Source organism: Nerophis ophidion, linkage group LG01 (genome assembly GCF_033978795.1).
Source record: "Nerophis ophidion isolate RoL-2023_Sa linkage group LG01, RoL_Noph_v1.0, whole genome shotgun sequence".
Lineage (NCBI taxonomy): Eukaryota > Metazoa > Chordata > Actinopteri > Syngnathiformes > Syngnathidae > Nerophis > Nerophis ophidion.
In genome coordinates, this window is record NC_084611.1 from 43,516,228 (window position 1) to 43,530,844 (window position 14,617).

The 14,617-nt window shown below is 38.0% G+C and overlaps 1 protein-coding gene across 1 annotated transcript; it reads right to left on the reverse strand.

Moving 5' to 3' along the window:
• Positions 1-2,778: 2,778 nt before the first annotated feature.
• Positions 2,779-11,673, reverse strand: LOC133555099 (histone H2A.V). The gene is made up of 4 exons (XM_061904586.1): positions 11,518-11,673; positions 5,432-5,623; positions 5,237-5,366; positions 2,779-3,630 (listed from the first exon to the last, which is right to left on the reverse strand). The coding sequence occupies exons 1-4, from the start codon at positions 11,518-11,520 to the stop codon at positions 3,569-3,571; spliced, it is 387 nt and encodes a 128-aa protein (XP_061760570.1). The 5' UTR covers positions 11,521-11,673; the 3' UTR covers positions 2,779-3,568.
• Between the last annotated feature and the right edge of the window lie 2,944 nt (positions 11,674-14,617).

The following is a 14,617-nucleotide window of genomic DNA, read 5'->3' on the forward strand; positions in this document are numbered from 1 at the left end:
TATGTATGTATATATATATATATATATTTATATATATATATATATATATATATATATATATATATATATATATATATATATATAGATAGATATATAGATATATAGATATATAGATATCTGCCACAATTATCCCAGTACCCAAGAAAGCTGCCACAAACAACCAAACAACCTCAATAACTATCGCCCAGTAGCACTCAGACCTGTCATCATGAAGTGCTTCGAGAGCCTGCCCCTATGATTAGATTTTTTAATATTTAACGTAGGGAAGCAATTTTTTTTTATGGGTGAATGAGTGAATCTCCCATGGGAGAGGGGTGGGGGGGTTAAACATTGTGCTATGCAGTCTGCTGAAAATGATGGAAAACCTACATCGCAACTGATGCTTTGGACAAAACACATTTTAAATATACAACACTCTACTGCCATCTGGCTGCTTAAGTGGATAATGCAACAACCCAATTTGTCTCGTTTCATGTGTCGGGTAAACCGCGACAAACGGCTCCCCTTCATATTGTGTAATTGCTACTTTCGTGTTTTATATCATCATTTTACTTTACAATCACAATCACTTTACTTACCACTGTAATTACCAGACTACACAACTCTTCATTCAATGACCGTACATAATGTAAAAAATAATGTAAAATCACTTTACTTATCCCTGTAATTACCAGACTACAATCCTCTTCATTCAATTACTTTAAATAATGTAAAAAAGAATGTAAAATCACTTTACTTACCATTGTAATTACCAGACTACAATAGTGTAAATAATGTAAAAACAAGAGTATAAAGAAGTCATACTTTTCCATTATTTTGTTCATACTACTGTCACTACTCAACTGCCAACTTGTAGACACCTTAATATGTGTTGCTTCCTGTACTGTACATATTGTATATACTGTTATATTGTTTGATATTGCACTGGTACTGTATTTGACTACTGTACTTCTACTTGTACCGATACTTCTAGCATAACTTCTGTGACTTATTGTGCAACTTAATTGTCTTGTAATTAATGTACATCAGAGATATTAAATTTATTGTATTTAGTGTATTAGATTCTGTAACTAGTGTTTGGACCCAACTGTACGCAATATCTGAAGAGCATGGAAAAAAGCATTTCACTGGGGTGTAGTCTGCATGTGACCAATAAACTTTGAACCTTGAACTTGAAAGACAAAGGATAGCTAATTTCGACAATATATAAAAAACACAATATATGAAAACACTAGGGATGTGACGATACACAAACATTTCGGTTCGGTACGTACCTCGGTTCAGAGGTCACGGTTTGGTTAATTTTCGGTACAGTAAGAAAACAACAAAATATTTTTTGGGTTATTTATTTACCAAATTTGCAAAATCTTCAAACCATCCATCCATTTCCTACCGCTTATTACTACCTTTGGGGTGGCAGGGGGCGGTGGTGCCTATCTCAGCTCCAATCGAGCGGAAGGCGGTGTACACCCTGGACAAGTCGCCACCTCAACGCAGGGCCAACACAGATAGACAATTCAGTTGAACAAAATTATAGGTATAAAATAGGTTCATCTGTTTAAATAACGCAGGAACTTTTTAGTATCGGCTTGAAAAAACAACAACATTGTGCATCCCTACTTTTTAGCGCCAACATTTAATTTTTTTCTCGTTGCTTTACACATCTTTTATTCCACTTTTTATTTGCAAACTTTCCCTTTTTTATGCAAAAGGTAAGGGGCGCCTAAAGTGCATAAACAACAGTCAAGTGTCTTTTGAACAAAATTATAGGTATAAAAAAAGGTTCATTTGTTTAAATGACACAGGAACTTAGTATCGGCTTGAAAAAAACACATTGTGCATCCCTACTTTTTAGCCTTCCACCAAATATTGTTTTCTTAGTGGAATATTTGATGTGAAGTAATGGGAACCTTGAATAGGTCAATAATTCATAAAAACATTGATTTTGATTCAATATTATGAGCAGTGACAGTTTGAAAAAAAAACTAAACAGCTTTGTTTTATTAGTCAACATTGCAACTTTTTCTAAATTACATTTAACCTTCAAGCTTTTTTATTTCACTTTTGTTAGGTTTTTGTTTATTTTAATATTATTTTTAGAATGTGCCGTGGGCCTTTTAAAACATTAGCTGTGGGCCGCAAATGGCCTCCGGGGCACACTTTTGACACCCCTGCTAGAGATAATAAAAAATTCAATCTGATAAATCAATGTATAAAAAGCAGAACCTGGCGACGCATGCGCGTTTATCACAACCATCTCGCTCTCTGCCCCTCCCTCACGAATGCTGCTGTTGCGCGCACTTTGTGTGTTGTTTTAAACCCCTTCTTAACCCTGAACGTACATTGTTATTACACGCAACCATAACTCAAAATGCCGGACATTTGAGGCATTTAAGAAACTCCGCCCGGACAGCCCCGCAAAAGAGGACATGTCCGGTGCTAGCAGCGACCGAGCTAGGATAGACTGACCATACGTCCTCTTTTCACCGGACATGTCTTCTTTTGCGGGGCTGTCAGGGCGGAGTTTCTTAAATGCCTCAAATGTCCGGCATTTTGAGTATTGTTTACGCTACTTGATATATCCGTCTGAAAACTCGATCGGTTCACCTCCGCGCCGAACCGAAACGGTTCAATACAAATACACGTATCGTTACACTCCTTGAAAACACCAAAGCCCCCACGGAGTCTACTGAGAGGAATTTAGTCCAATATATTTTAAAAAGATGAACGAACATGTAACCAGACATTCCGGTTTCAAATAAAAAGGTTGGTCAGTAATCGCATACAAAGGGATTTTATTTAAAAAGACAAAATAGTCAAGTTCTTTAACACAGATTGTACAAAAGAAGAAATGATTGTGATTTTCATTCAAAGAAAGTCATGGAGTTGAATTCAGGTGTCATACTCACACACACACACAAAGACGCACAAACGTAAACACAATGAGTGCTAAAGCCCTGCTGAGGTTCAGGAAACGTCGCGATATGTCACAGTGAGGCCACACCTGCAGGGTTCAGTGCCAACAAATATTCAAGTTTTTTGTAATACTTTTGCACTCCAAATACAATTGCTCTCACAATTTTTCATTTCAATGTCATAAAAAAAAGGTCTTTATACTTATAAAATTTTGCGGATCAGAAAACAAAAAGGTGAAAAGCACTGTTGCACATTTAAGTGTTATTCTGTAAAGCGCCGTTCAAAAATATTGTGCACTATAGTAAATATCATCAAAATAGTAACCGTAAAACAAATTTCAGTTAGATATACATATAAAACGCTTTTAACAATTTTTTCTTTCAATACAAAACATAACAGGCCAATCAAACAAATTCACTGTCGCTGTTTTTCAACTCCCAGTCAAGCATTCTAACCACACACACAAAGGCTCATTAAGTCTTTCTTTGTCCTAATTGAGTGGGGGGTGGGGGGACAAACCCTGACACTCACTCTTGGTTTGCCGTCATAAAACATTAATAGTAAAAATAATAACAACAACAAGAAGAAGGACAATTGTGAACCTCTGGTCCAATCAAAAGCCAAGGCCAGGGAAGGAAGGTGAAGGGGGCGTTTAAACCGTCTTCTGTTGGCCCTTCTTGCCGATGAGGGACTTGTGGATGTGGGGGATGACGCCTGGAAACACGCAGGAACAAACAGAAGTGAGGTCACACATGAAAAGATTCTCTATTACGCAAAAGTGACTTTTCTATGACTCTTGTAAGAAACTTACTTTATTCGTCGCCATGGAGACCAGGATTAGTGATTTATAAGTATCTAAAATACTGCAGACTGCGGCTGCACATTAACCGCTAGCGAGCTAGCCATGTCTTAAAGCAGTTCTTCCTGAGGGTGTTTCAGTGTTATAACTTCACATTTATCTTTACTTTTTAAGCCAAAATGTGTCCATTCTCCCTTTTCTGTCTACACACTGTGTCTGATTGTAAGTACTGTGTGTGTGCGCTGCCGAATATGCTCCTCTGCTAGTAAAACCAGCAATGTCATGCCTGTTAAAAAAAAAAAAAGGGAGGCGGGGACCGGTACTTTTTCGAGGCCGTATAGTACCGAATATGATTCATTAGTATTGCGGTACTATACTAACACCGGTATACTGTACTACCCTAATAGCTAGATGAGTCTATTTCTTGTTAGGGCTGGACATTTATGGCATAAATAATATTTATCATTATTTTCATTGATCTTCAAGTCGCAATTAATAACACAATTATTCATTAGTTTGACAACATATTTATTTGTTGAACCACCAAAACTGAACTTTAAATATATTTTAAAAGAATGGATATAATTTAGTAACAAACAAGTAAAATAATAACCATAATATGAATAACAATACATTAAAATAATAATAGCAATTTAATAAAACAATAACATTCAATTTTTGCCCGTTTTAACTTTTACACTTATTTTACTACCAATACAGTGTGTGCTTATTTGTCATAAATACATCCTTCTATCCATTTCCTACCGCTTGTCCCTTTTGGGGTCGCGTGGGGTGCTGGAGCCTATCTCAGCTGCATTCGGGTGGAAGGCGGGATACACCCTGGACAAGTCACTATCTCATCGCAGGGGCAACACAGGTAGACACAACATTCACAAACTAGGGACCATTTAGTGTTGCCAATCAACCTATTCCCAGGTGCATGTCTTTGAAGGTGGGAGGGGCCTATCCCCAGGTGCATGTCTTTGGAGGTGGGAGGGGCCTATCCCCAGGTGCATGGCTTTGGAGGTGGGAGAGAACCCACGCAGTCACGGAGAGAACATGCAAACTCCACACAGAAAGATCCCAAACCCGGGATTTAACTCAGGACCTTCGTATTGTGAGGCACATGCACTAACCCCTGTTCCACCGTACAATTTTATACAGTAAAATGCAAAAATCTTAATGTATTTGTGCAATACAGCTTTTGACAATTTTGACCAATATTTTAAGTCAAAGCCTGCGATGAGGTGGCGACTTGTCCGGGGTGTACACCGACTTCCGCCCAATTGTAGCTGAGATAGGCACCAGCGCCCCCCGCGACTCCAAAGGGAATAAGCGGTAGAAAATGGATGGATGGATGGATAGATTTTAAGTCAAAGCACAATAATGTTGTGCTTTACGTACATTTTTCTTGTGTAAGGTACATTTATTGAAAGCTAGTTTTATGCCTAATCTTACATTACATGTCCTCTTATTCACAACACGTGAAATGTGGGCATAAAACCAACAACTTTGGCTCACCTCCGCCAGCGATGGTGGCCTTGATGAGCGAGTCCAACTCCTCGTCGCCACGGATGGCTAGTTGCAAGTGACGAGGAGTGATACGCTTCACCTTCAAGTCTTTGGACGCGTTGCCTGCCAACTCCAGCACCTGTGGCAAGGAGAGAAAGTGGCCAGGTAAAATGAGACAAACGGCACAAGAACACCTATACGTACTTCAGCCGTGAGGTACTCCAGGATGGCAGCACTGTACACCGCTGCTGTGGCTCCAACGCGACCATGGCTGGTGGTGCGGGTCTTCAAGTGCCTGTGAATGCGACCCACTGGGAACTGAAGTCCGGCCCTCTGCGAGCGAGACACCGCTTTGGCCTTGGCTTTTCCGCTGTCTTTTCCTGCCTTGCCACCAGCCTGCCATGACGATATACACAACTATTTACTCAGTACTATGACTTCACATCATAACAAGAAAGTGTGAGAAGTATAGTCAGTCAACCATCAATTACGAAGAGGAATTATTAGGGACCGAATGTCCCTTTGGGACAGAGGACCCTATTGAATTTCTAAGGTTTTATTGACCCCCTTAACAAGCTTCAAATCTCACCAAATTTAACACACACATCAGGACTGGGGAAAATTGCAATCTAATCAAAAAAACATAACTCAAAATTGTGCTCTAGCGCCCCCTAGGAAAAAACAGACAAAACTGCTTGTAACTTCCGTTAGGAATGTCGTAAAGACATGAAACAAAAACCTCTATGTAAGTTTGACTTAGACCTAAATTTCATACACTGACCTCCTTCAGCCATAATCAACAGAAAGTTGGCAAAAACCCCTTCAAAACAAAATGTTCCTAAAAAATATTTTTACCTCTTTGAGCTGTAATTTTACCCCCTTAAAACGCTTCAAAACTCACCAAACGAACACACATCAGGACTGGTGAAAATTGCGATCTAATTAAAAAAATAAAAATAAAAACTCAAAATTGCGCTCTAGCCCCCCTAGGAATAAAACACAGACAAAACTACTTTTGGGAAGAAAACATAGACAAAACTGCTTGTAACTTCCGATAGGAATGTCGTAGAGACATTAAACAAAAAAACTCTATGTATGTCTCACTTAGACCTACATTTCATGCATTTACATTCTTCAGCAAAAATCAACAGCAAGTTGGCAATTACCCCTTCAAAACTAAAGTTTTGTAAAAACCTGTCACCTTTTTTCAAACATTATCTCCTCTGAGCGCATTTGTAGTGTCAGCTTCAAACTCGCACAGGAGAAAGATCGAACCCTTCTGATTAAAAGTTGACAAAAGAGTTTTAATAACCGTTCCGGTTTTGATTTTACGAGCCTTCAAAGAAACGCTACGCTGATGGTGCTGCGCTGCTGCCGTCTCAAGATGGTCGCTTAAAAGCAGGAAGCACCAGCGTGACCACACAATGCAGAGAAGGTAGTTACTGTGCGGGTAAAGATATGTTGACTCGGTGAAAGAAGGAGGCACCAGTTTGACACCGGGATGCAGAGAAGGTAGGTAATGTGCAGGTAAAGATATGTTGTCTGGGTAATGGCAGGAAGCACCACCGTGTATGGGTGACAGAAAGAAGCACCAGTGTGACCCCAGGATGCAGGGAAGATAGGTAATGTGCAGGTAAAGATATGTTGAATGGGTAAAGGCAGGAAACACTAGCAAAAGTCGGTCCCGTCCATCGCTGCTTGCAGCTTTAATTTTACTTGAACCTGCAACAACAACCTTAACGCGGGTTAAATATATTGCATAATTAAACCAATAAATAACAGCTTAATTTAGGGACAATTTCAGGTCATTTATTTCACATATCATTTTAAATATTTACGCAAATAAATTTAAAAAATCCAATCCTGCCATGTTAACTTTAGTTATATTTAAAGACAAAAGTCATTAAAATGACACAAAAAATGCTTTGGAAAATCCGTTCTTTGGGCGCTGTTGTTTATCTTACTTAGAAATTGCTGTAAATCATATTTTTTATTTCACTCTGCACCTCTGAGAATAAGAAAATATAAGAAAAGAAACAAATGTAACTAAATTGCTGTCACTCGTAGGTGGTGAATCGATTTAAATATTAACAGTAATGATGCCAAAATCAACATCAGGATCTGATCAATATGAGCGTAATAATGTTTATTGAGTTTATCTGTTAAGTTTATTTTCAGAAATATCTCTTTTGTTGTTTATATTGCTACTTTGGTATTCATAGATTATATTACCTTGTTTATGGGAAACAGGAGAACTTTAAATAGAAAATATTTTGTGGTATTTACTTTTCTTGAGTTTTTTGTGTTAAAACAATAATGAATAATGTAACAAAGGAAATAAAATTTAATAATTTTGTTGATATGGTTACCCGGGCCACAACAATCAATTTGATTAGAATAAAGCATAGATTTATGTTATGTTGCAGCGATTAATTTTTTGAGTGCAACTGATGAACATTTTGTAAAAAAAAAGGTAAATCAAAGCTGAATACAAGGTCAAAGGTAAGTAGCAAATAATGGAAGTGAATTAAAAGGTAAAATAGGGCAAAAAAAGTCAAATAGAATGGGCCAAAAGGTAAATACAAGGTGGAAGAAGGACTAAAGGAAAGGTAAAAGAAGACATGGAAGAGGTCAAATAGGATGAAAAGGGGTAAAAGAAGGTCAAAAAAGGTAAAACAAGGAATAGGTCAATATAAAGGTAGAAAAGATTAATAAAAGGTCAAATACGATGATTAAAAAGTAAAGAGAGGGACAATAAAAAGTAAATAGAAGGAATAAAAATAAGTTGAATTGAAGATGAATAAAAAGGTATAGGAATAAATATAAAAAAGGTAAAAGAAAATCAAACATGGTAAAGACGGTAAATTAAAGATCAAATAAGTTAAAAGACTTAAGTTTAATAGAAGGGAATATAGAAGATAAAACAAGATAAAATACTGTTAAAGAAGGTAAGCGAAACGTATTGAAGTGGGTTGTATCTGATTACTCGATTAATCGAACAAACTAATCTATTACTACAAATAATCGACAGCTGCTGCCCAAATTGTTACATTGACTAATACTCTTGAATCTCCAGTAGATATCGATTATGTTAGGAGTATCGATAAAACTATTGCCCTGGCATTACAAGCCTGATAAATAAATGGTCTGCAACATCAGTATCACTATCAGTCGATACCGGCCTTCAATTTAAATGTGCAACTTAATGCCAAAAAAACGGAAATGCTGATTATCGGTCCTGCTAGACACCGACCTCTATTTAATAATACAACTTTAACATTTGACAACCAAATAATAAAACAAGGTGACTCTGTAAAAAATCTGGGTATTATCTTCGACCCAACTCTCTCCTTTGAGTCACACATTAAAAGCGTTACTAAAACCGCCTTCTTTCATCTCCGTAATATCGCTAAAATTCGCTCCATTTTGTCCACTAAAGACGCCGAGATCATTATCCATGCGTTTGTTACGTCTCGTCTCGATTACTGTAACGTATTATTTTCGGGTCTCCCCATGTCTAGCATTAAAAGATTACAGCTGGTACAAAATGCGGCTGCTAGACTTTTGACAAGAACAAGAAAGTTTGATCATATTACGCCTGTACTGGCTCACCTGCACTGGCTTCCTGTGCACTTAAGATGTGACTTTAAGGTTTTACTACTTACGTATAAAATACTACACGGTCTAGCTCCAGCCTATCTTGCCGATTGTATTGTACCGTATGTCCCGGCAAGAAATCTGCGTTCAAAAGACTCCGGCTTATTAGTGATTTCTAGAGCCCAAAAAAAGTCTGCGGGCTATAGAGCGTTTTCCGTTCGGGCTCCAGTACTCTGGAATGCCCTCCCGGTAACAGTTCGAGATGCTACCTCAGTAGAAGCATTTAAGTCTCACCTTAAAACTCATTTGTATACTGTAGCCTTTAAATAGACCTCCTTTTTAGACCAGTTGATCTGCCGCTTCTTTTCTTTCTCCTATGTCCCCCCCTCCCTTGTGGAGGGGGTCCGGTCCGATGACCATGGATGAAGTACTGGCTGTCCAGAGTCGAGACCCAGGATGGACCGCTCGTCGGGACCCAGGATGGACCGCTCGCCTGTATCGGTTGGGGACATCTCTACGCTGCTGATCCGCTTGAGATGGTTTCCTGTGGACGTGACTCTCGCTGCTGTCTTGGATCCGCTTGAACTGAACTCTCGCGGCTGTGTTGGAGCCACTATGGATTGAACTTTCACAGTATCATGTTAGACCCGCTCGACATCCATTACTTTCGGTCCCCTATAGAGGGGGGGTTGCCCACATCTGAGGTCCTCTCCAAGGTTTCTCATAGTCAGCATTGTCACTGGCGTCCCACTGGATGTGAATTCTCTCTGCCCACTGGGTGTGAGTTTTCCTTGCCCTTTTGTGGGTTCTTCCGAGGATGTTGTAGTCGTAATGATTTGTGCAGTCCTTTGAGACATTTGTGATTTGGGGCTATATAAATAAACATTGATTGATTGATTGATTGATGTGATACGGAATGTTTTTTTTTTTTCTTTCAATATTCAGTGTTTTATCGTCCGTAGTACATTTCGTAAATCCCACATTTTTCTTGTACATTCTGATTGTCTCATTCAGTAAAAAAAAATAAGACAGTGAATTTTTGTATTAATGTTTGTGAAACTAGGGCACACACACACATGATCGCCCTCTGACACTTGTCACGTGTGCAGGCCGAGGACTGGTCAACGCCTATACGCCAAACACAACCAAAACAAAACAAACGCGCTAGCAAATTAAACGGTGCTCGGAAAAGGTGTGCAGAAACGTTGCATGCCACGCTAATCGCAGCAAAAAACAACAAAAAAACAACACAAACATTTAAGAAACTCAAATCACATGATAGTTGGTTACACTGTCAAAAAGTTCCAACCCTGGTCATTTGAGGTCAATTTGGGGTCTACATTTAAAACTAATTTTGCTTGAGAAAAAAAATGCCTTTTAATATTAAACACAAACGCACGGCATTGATGTGTACCATTTCACTTGTAACCCTTTAAAGTGTATAAACAATGTTATAATGAATGCTTTAGACCGGGAGTGTCCAAACTTTTTCCACAGAGGGCCGCACACGGAAAAATTTAAGCATGAGGGGGCCATTTTGATATTTTTCATTTTCAAACCTTAACAAAATATATGGATTATTTTTTAATCCTTAGGGCTCCTGGGGAGCATAGAGGGTCTCAGTCACTAAAATGTTAAAAATAAGTCAAATTATTATTATTTTTTTTAATTTAATGCTTACAGAAAATCTCTATCAACTTGAGGTGGATAAAAAGTAAAACAAATAAGGTTTTATGCCTTTTCTGTCAAAGACAACTATTTTTTTTATAGTACAACTGAAATATGCAGTATTAGATAGATAGTACTTTATTGATTCCTTCATGAGAGTTCCTTTATTTAGCAATTAAACCCCTCAAAGATCAATAATGCAGGACACCATCCATCCATCCATCCATCCATTTTCTACCGCTTAGTCCCTTTCGGGGTCGCGGGGGGCGCTGGCGCCTATCTCAGCTACAATCGGGCGGAAGGCGGGGTACACCACCATTGATTTTAATTATTTAATATTTATGAGTAATCACAGTGAAAAGTTAAATAAAATCCTACTAAATATATTTTAGATCTGAAAGGTTCCCCACTCATAAAGTGATACATTTTTGTTATTTTTACTTTTAACAGTGAAATTTCAAGATCAACTTCCGATATATCTGTCGATTTTAAGTTTGAACTATTATTTTGTTTGTTTTATGCTCTTTTGTCAAAACTTTGATGTTTTTATATGGCAACCACACAACATATGCAATATTTTTTCCACATAAAACATTTTAAAATGATTTTTTTAAGTAATAATTCAATATAACAGATTTGTTTTGTCCTTTTTTTTGAGCAATGGAAAAAAAAGAAAATTAAGACAAAAGGAACAAAAAAACTGCTTGCATGGCAGCTTTGTGTCAACATTGCCACTTTTTCTCATTAGATTTCACTTCATTCCACTTTTTTCAAATGTTTTTATTTTTATTTTTGCAATACTATCAATTTTAAAATTTTTGCAGAATGTGTGGCGGGCCGGTAAACGATTAGCTGCGGGCCGCACTTTGGACACCCCTGCTTTGAACACTGTTGATGTTAGTGCTAATGCTAGCGCTATAGGCTGTGATTCCCAACAGCACTTTCTCGCTACATGCACGGCCAATAAAACATATTATCCGCGTTCCGCCGCACGCGTATTGCACTAGCAGGAGAGGTGCACCTACCATATCCCACTCTTTATCTGACCGAAGCCTTGCGTGGATAGCAAACCAATTTCAGCTTCCGATGGGAAAAGAAACAATAAATCCCTTCGCGAATCCTTCTACACTCCAACCCGGGTGGCAGCCCGACTCGCCCGGGCGACCAATCAGATGGCGGCTTGCTACTTCGGAGCGTTCGTCTCGGCCAATAGACGCTCGGCTTGCAAGGGGGACATCTTCCCCCCCCCCCCCCCCCAACCCCTCCCCCTCCCTCACAAGAAGCGCCTGCCTTTTGCACACGGAACCAACAAGTAGGCGGGACTTGTGAGTGTCTTTTTGTACATCTTTCTCAAGATGTACAAGGCACATCGTAGTTGTGGAATGTGGACATCGTATTACTGAACCTGACGATCGCCCAATCACCACATTTAGTTATCGATGAACGTTCACACCAAAATAGTCAGAACACTTGTAGCTATATGACTCTTACGGCTGTTTTCTACTGTATATACAATCTGACTGCTTCCGTCACCAAAAGGGGTTGTCTTTTACCTGATGGACAGGAGATTGGCCAATTAAATAGCAGGATGTTACGAGTGGCTTCCAAGGTGGCCAATCACTGGCCAATCCGTAACATCCGCTTTCTTTTCCTCAGTAAACTGGCTAGCAAAATTCAGGCCACAGTTCATATACCCTTCGAAGGATTTTTTTTAAACTTACATTTCACATGGAGGTTTATGGCTGTTATATCTGTGGAGCGGGGGGATTTGATTGGGAGATTATGTTTGTTGTTCAATAAAAAAAATGTATTAAAAAAAAAGTAGGCGGGACTTTTGGAGTGTGTTTCCAGGGGGGGCTCTTTCTCAAAATGTTCAAAATACATCGCAGTTGTGGAATGTAGATATCATATTACTCTAAACGACATTTAAACCTGTCGATCGCCCAATTACCACATTTAGTTATCGATAAACGTTTTCACCCGAAAGGTCAATACACTTGTAGCTTTAACACTCACACTGCTCTTTTCTACTGTGAATACAACCTGACTGCTTACGTCAGGGATGTCCAAAGTGCGGGCCGCAGCTAATTGTTTACCGGCCCGCCACTGCAAAAATAAAAAAGAACATTAAAAATATTGGAATGAGGTGAAATCTATCGAGAAAAAGTTGTAATGTTGACACAAAGCTGCCCTGCAGGCTGTTTTTTTTTCTTTTGTCTTTATTTTACCATGTAAAAAACATCTTTACCATGAATTGATTAACATGGACCTTGACTTAAACAAGTTGAAAAACTAAATTGGGGTGTTACCATTTAGTGGTCAATTGTACAGAATATGTACTGTACTGTGCAATCTACTAATTACAAGTTTCAATCAATCCATTATTTATTTTTTTGCCATTGCTAAAAAAAATGACCAAAAAATCCATGTTATAATGGATTATTTTCAAAGCTCCAATTAGTTCTAATATTTCACTTTAAAATGTTTTATGTGGTAAATATTGCATATATTGTGTAGTTGCCATATAAAAACAAAGTTTTCTTTGACAAAATAGCAAAAAACAAACAAAATAATAGTTTAAACGTAAAATTGACAGATATATCTTAAGTTCATCTCATAACGTAAGTGTTGAAAGTAAAATAAATAAATAAAAATGTACCACTTTATGAGTGGGGCACCTTTTGGATCCCAAATATATTTAGTGGTATTTTAATTATCTTTTCACTGTGATTACTCAAAAATATTAAAGAATTAAAATCAATGGTCTCCTGCATTATTGATCTTTTAGGGCTCTAAATACTAAATACTACATATTTCAGTTTTACTATTAAAAAAACAAAGACGTTTTTGACAGAAAAGCCATAAAACCTTTTTTTTTTTTTTTATATATAAAGTTGATATAGAGCAGGGGTCGGCAACCCAAAATGTTGAAAGAGCCATATTGGACCAAAAATACAAAAACAAATCCGTCTGGAGCCGCAAAAATTTAAAAGCCATATTACATATAGATAGAGTGTCATGAGATATAAATTGAATTAAGAGGACTTAAAGGAAACTAAATGAGCTCAAATATAGCTACAAATGAGGTATAATGATGCAATATGTACATACAGCTAGCCTAAATAGCATGTTAGCATCTATTAGGTTGCATTCATGCAGTCACCAAATGTCTGATTAGCACTCCACACAACTCAATAACATCAACAAAACTCACCTTTGTGCATTCATGCACAACGTTATAAGTTTTGTGGACAAAATGAGACAGAAAAATAAGTGGCATAAAACACGTCTTAGAAAGTCGGAGAAAGTTATGCATGTAAACCAGTGGTTCTTAATCTGTGTTCGATCGAACCCTAGGGGTTCAGTGAGTCGGCCTCAGGGGTTCGGCGGAGGTCAAACCACACCCGACTCATCGTGTAAATACAAACTTCTCCCTATCGGCGTATTACGGATACGGCAAGAGCAGACTGATTTTTGCAGGTGTGTGATTGGTTGTGGGTTTATGCACTATGCTGGTTTTGTTGTTTGAACAAGGTTCATGCACGGTTCATTTTGTGCACCAGTACAAAAAACTTTAGTATGGGGAACATATTCACCATTAAATAGTTGCCTATTAATATGCACATTAGTAACATATTGGCTCTTAACTAGTCATTATTAAGTACTTATTAACGCATTATTCGGCATCGCCTTATTATAACCCTAACCCTGATCCTAACCCTAACCCAAAAACTCTAGTCTTTGTTACTTAGAATATGTTCCCCATACTAAAGTGTTACCAAAAACATAACTTTGTCTTGAATTTAAAAAAAAAAAAACATTTTATTTTTCACTAAAGTAGGGTTGGGTGAATGCGTATATGAAACTGGTGGGGTTCGGTACCTCCAACAAGGTTAAGAACCACTGATGTAAACAAACTACGGTGAGTTCAAGGAATGCCAAAATTAGTAGGACAAAACGGCGCTCGCCAAATACTCAAATCAGTGAAGCATGTTTAATACAAACATTGTGCTTTATAGCAATTAGGGAGTTTAGTGTCATGTTTGTCCTCTGAAAGAAACCATATTAAAACAAAAAATATGTTTTTTCCCGGGCCTGTGATGAGGTGGCGACTTGGCCAGGGTG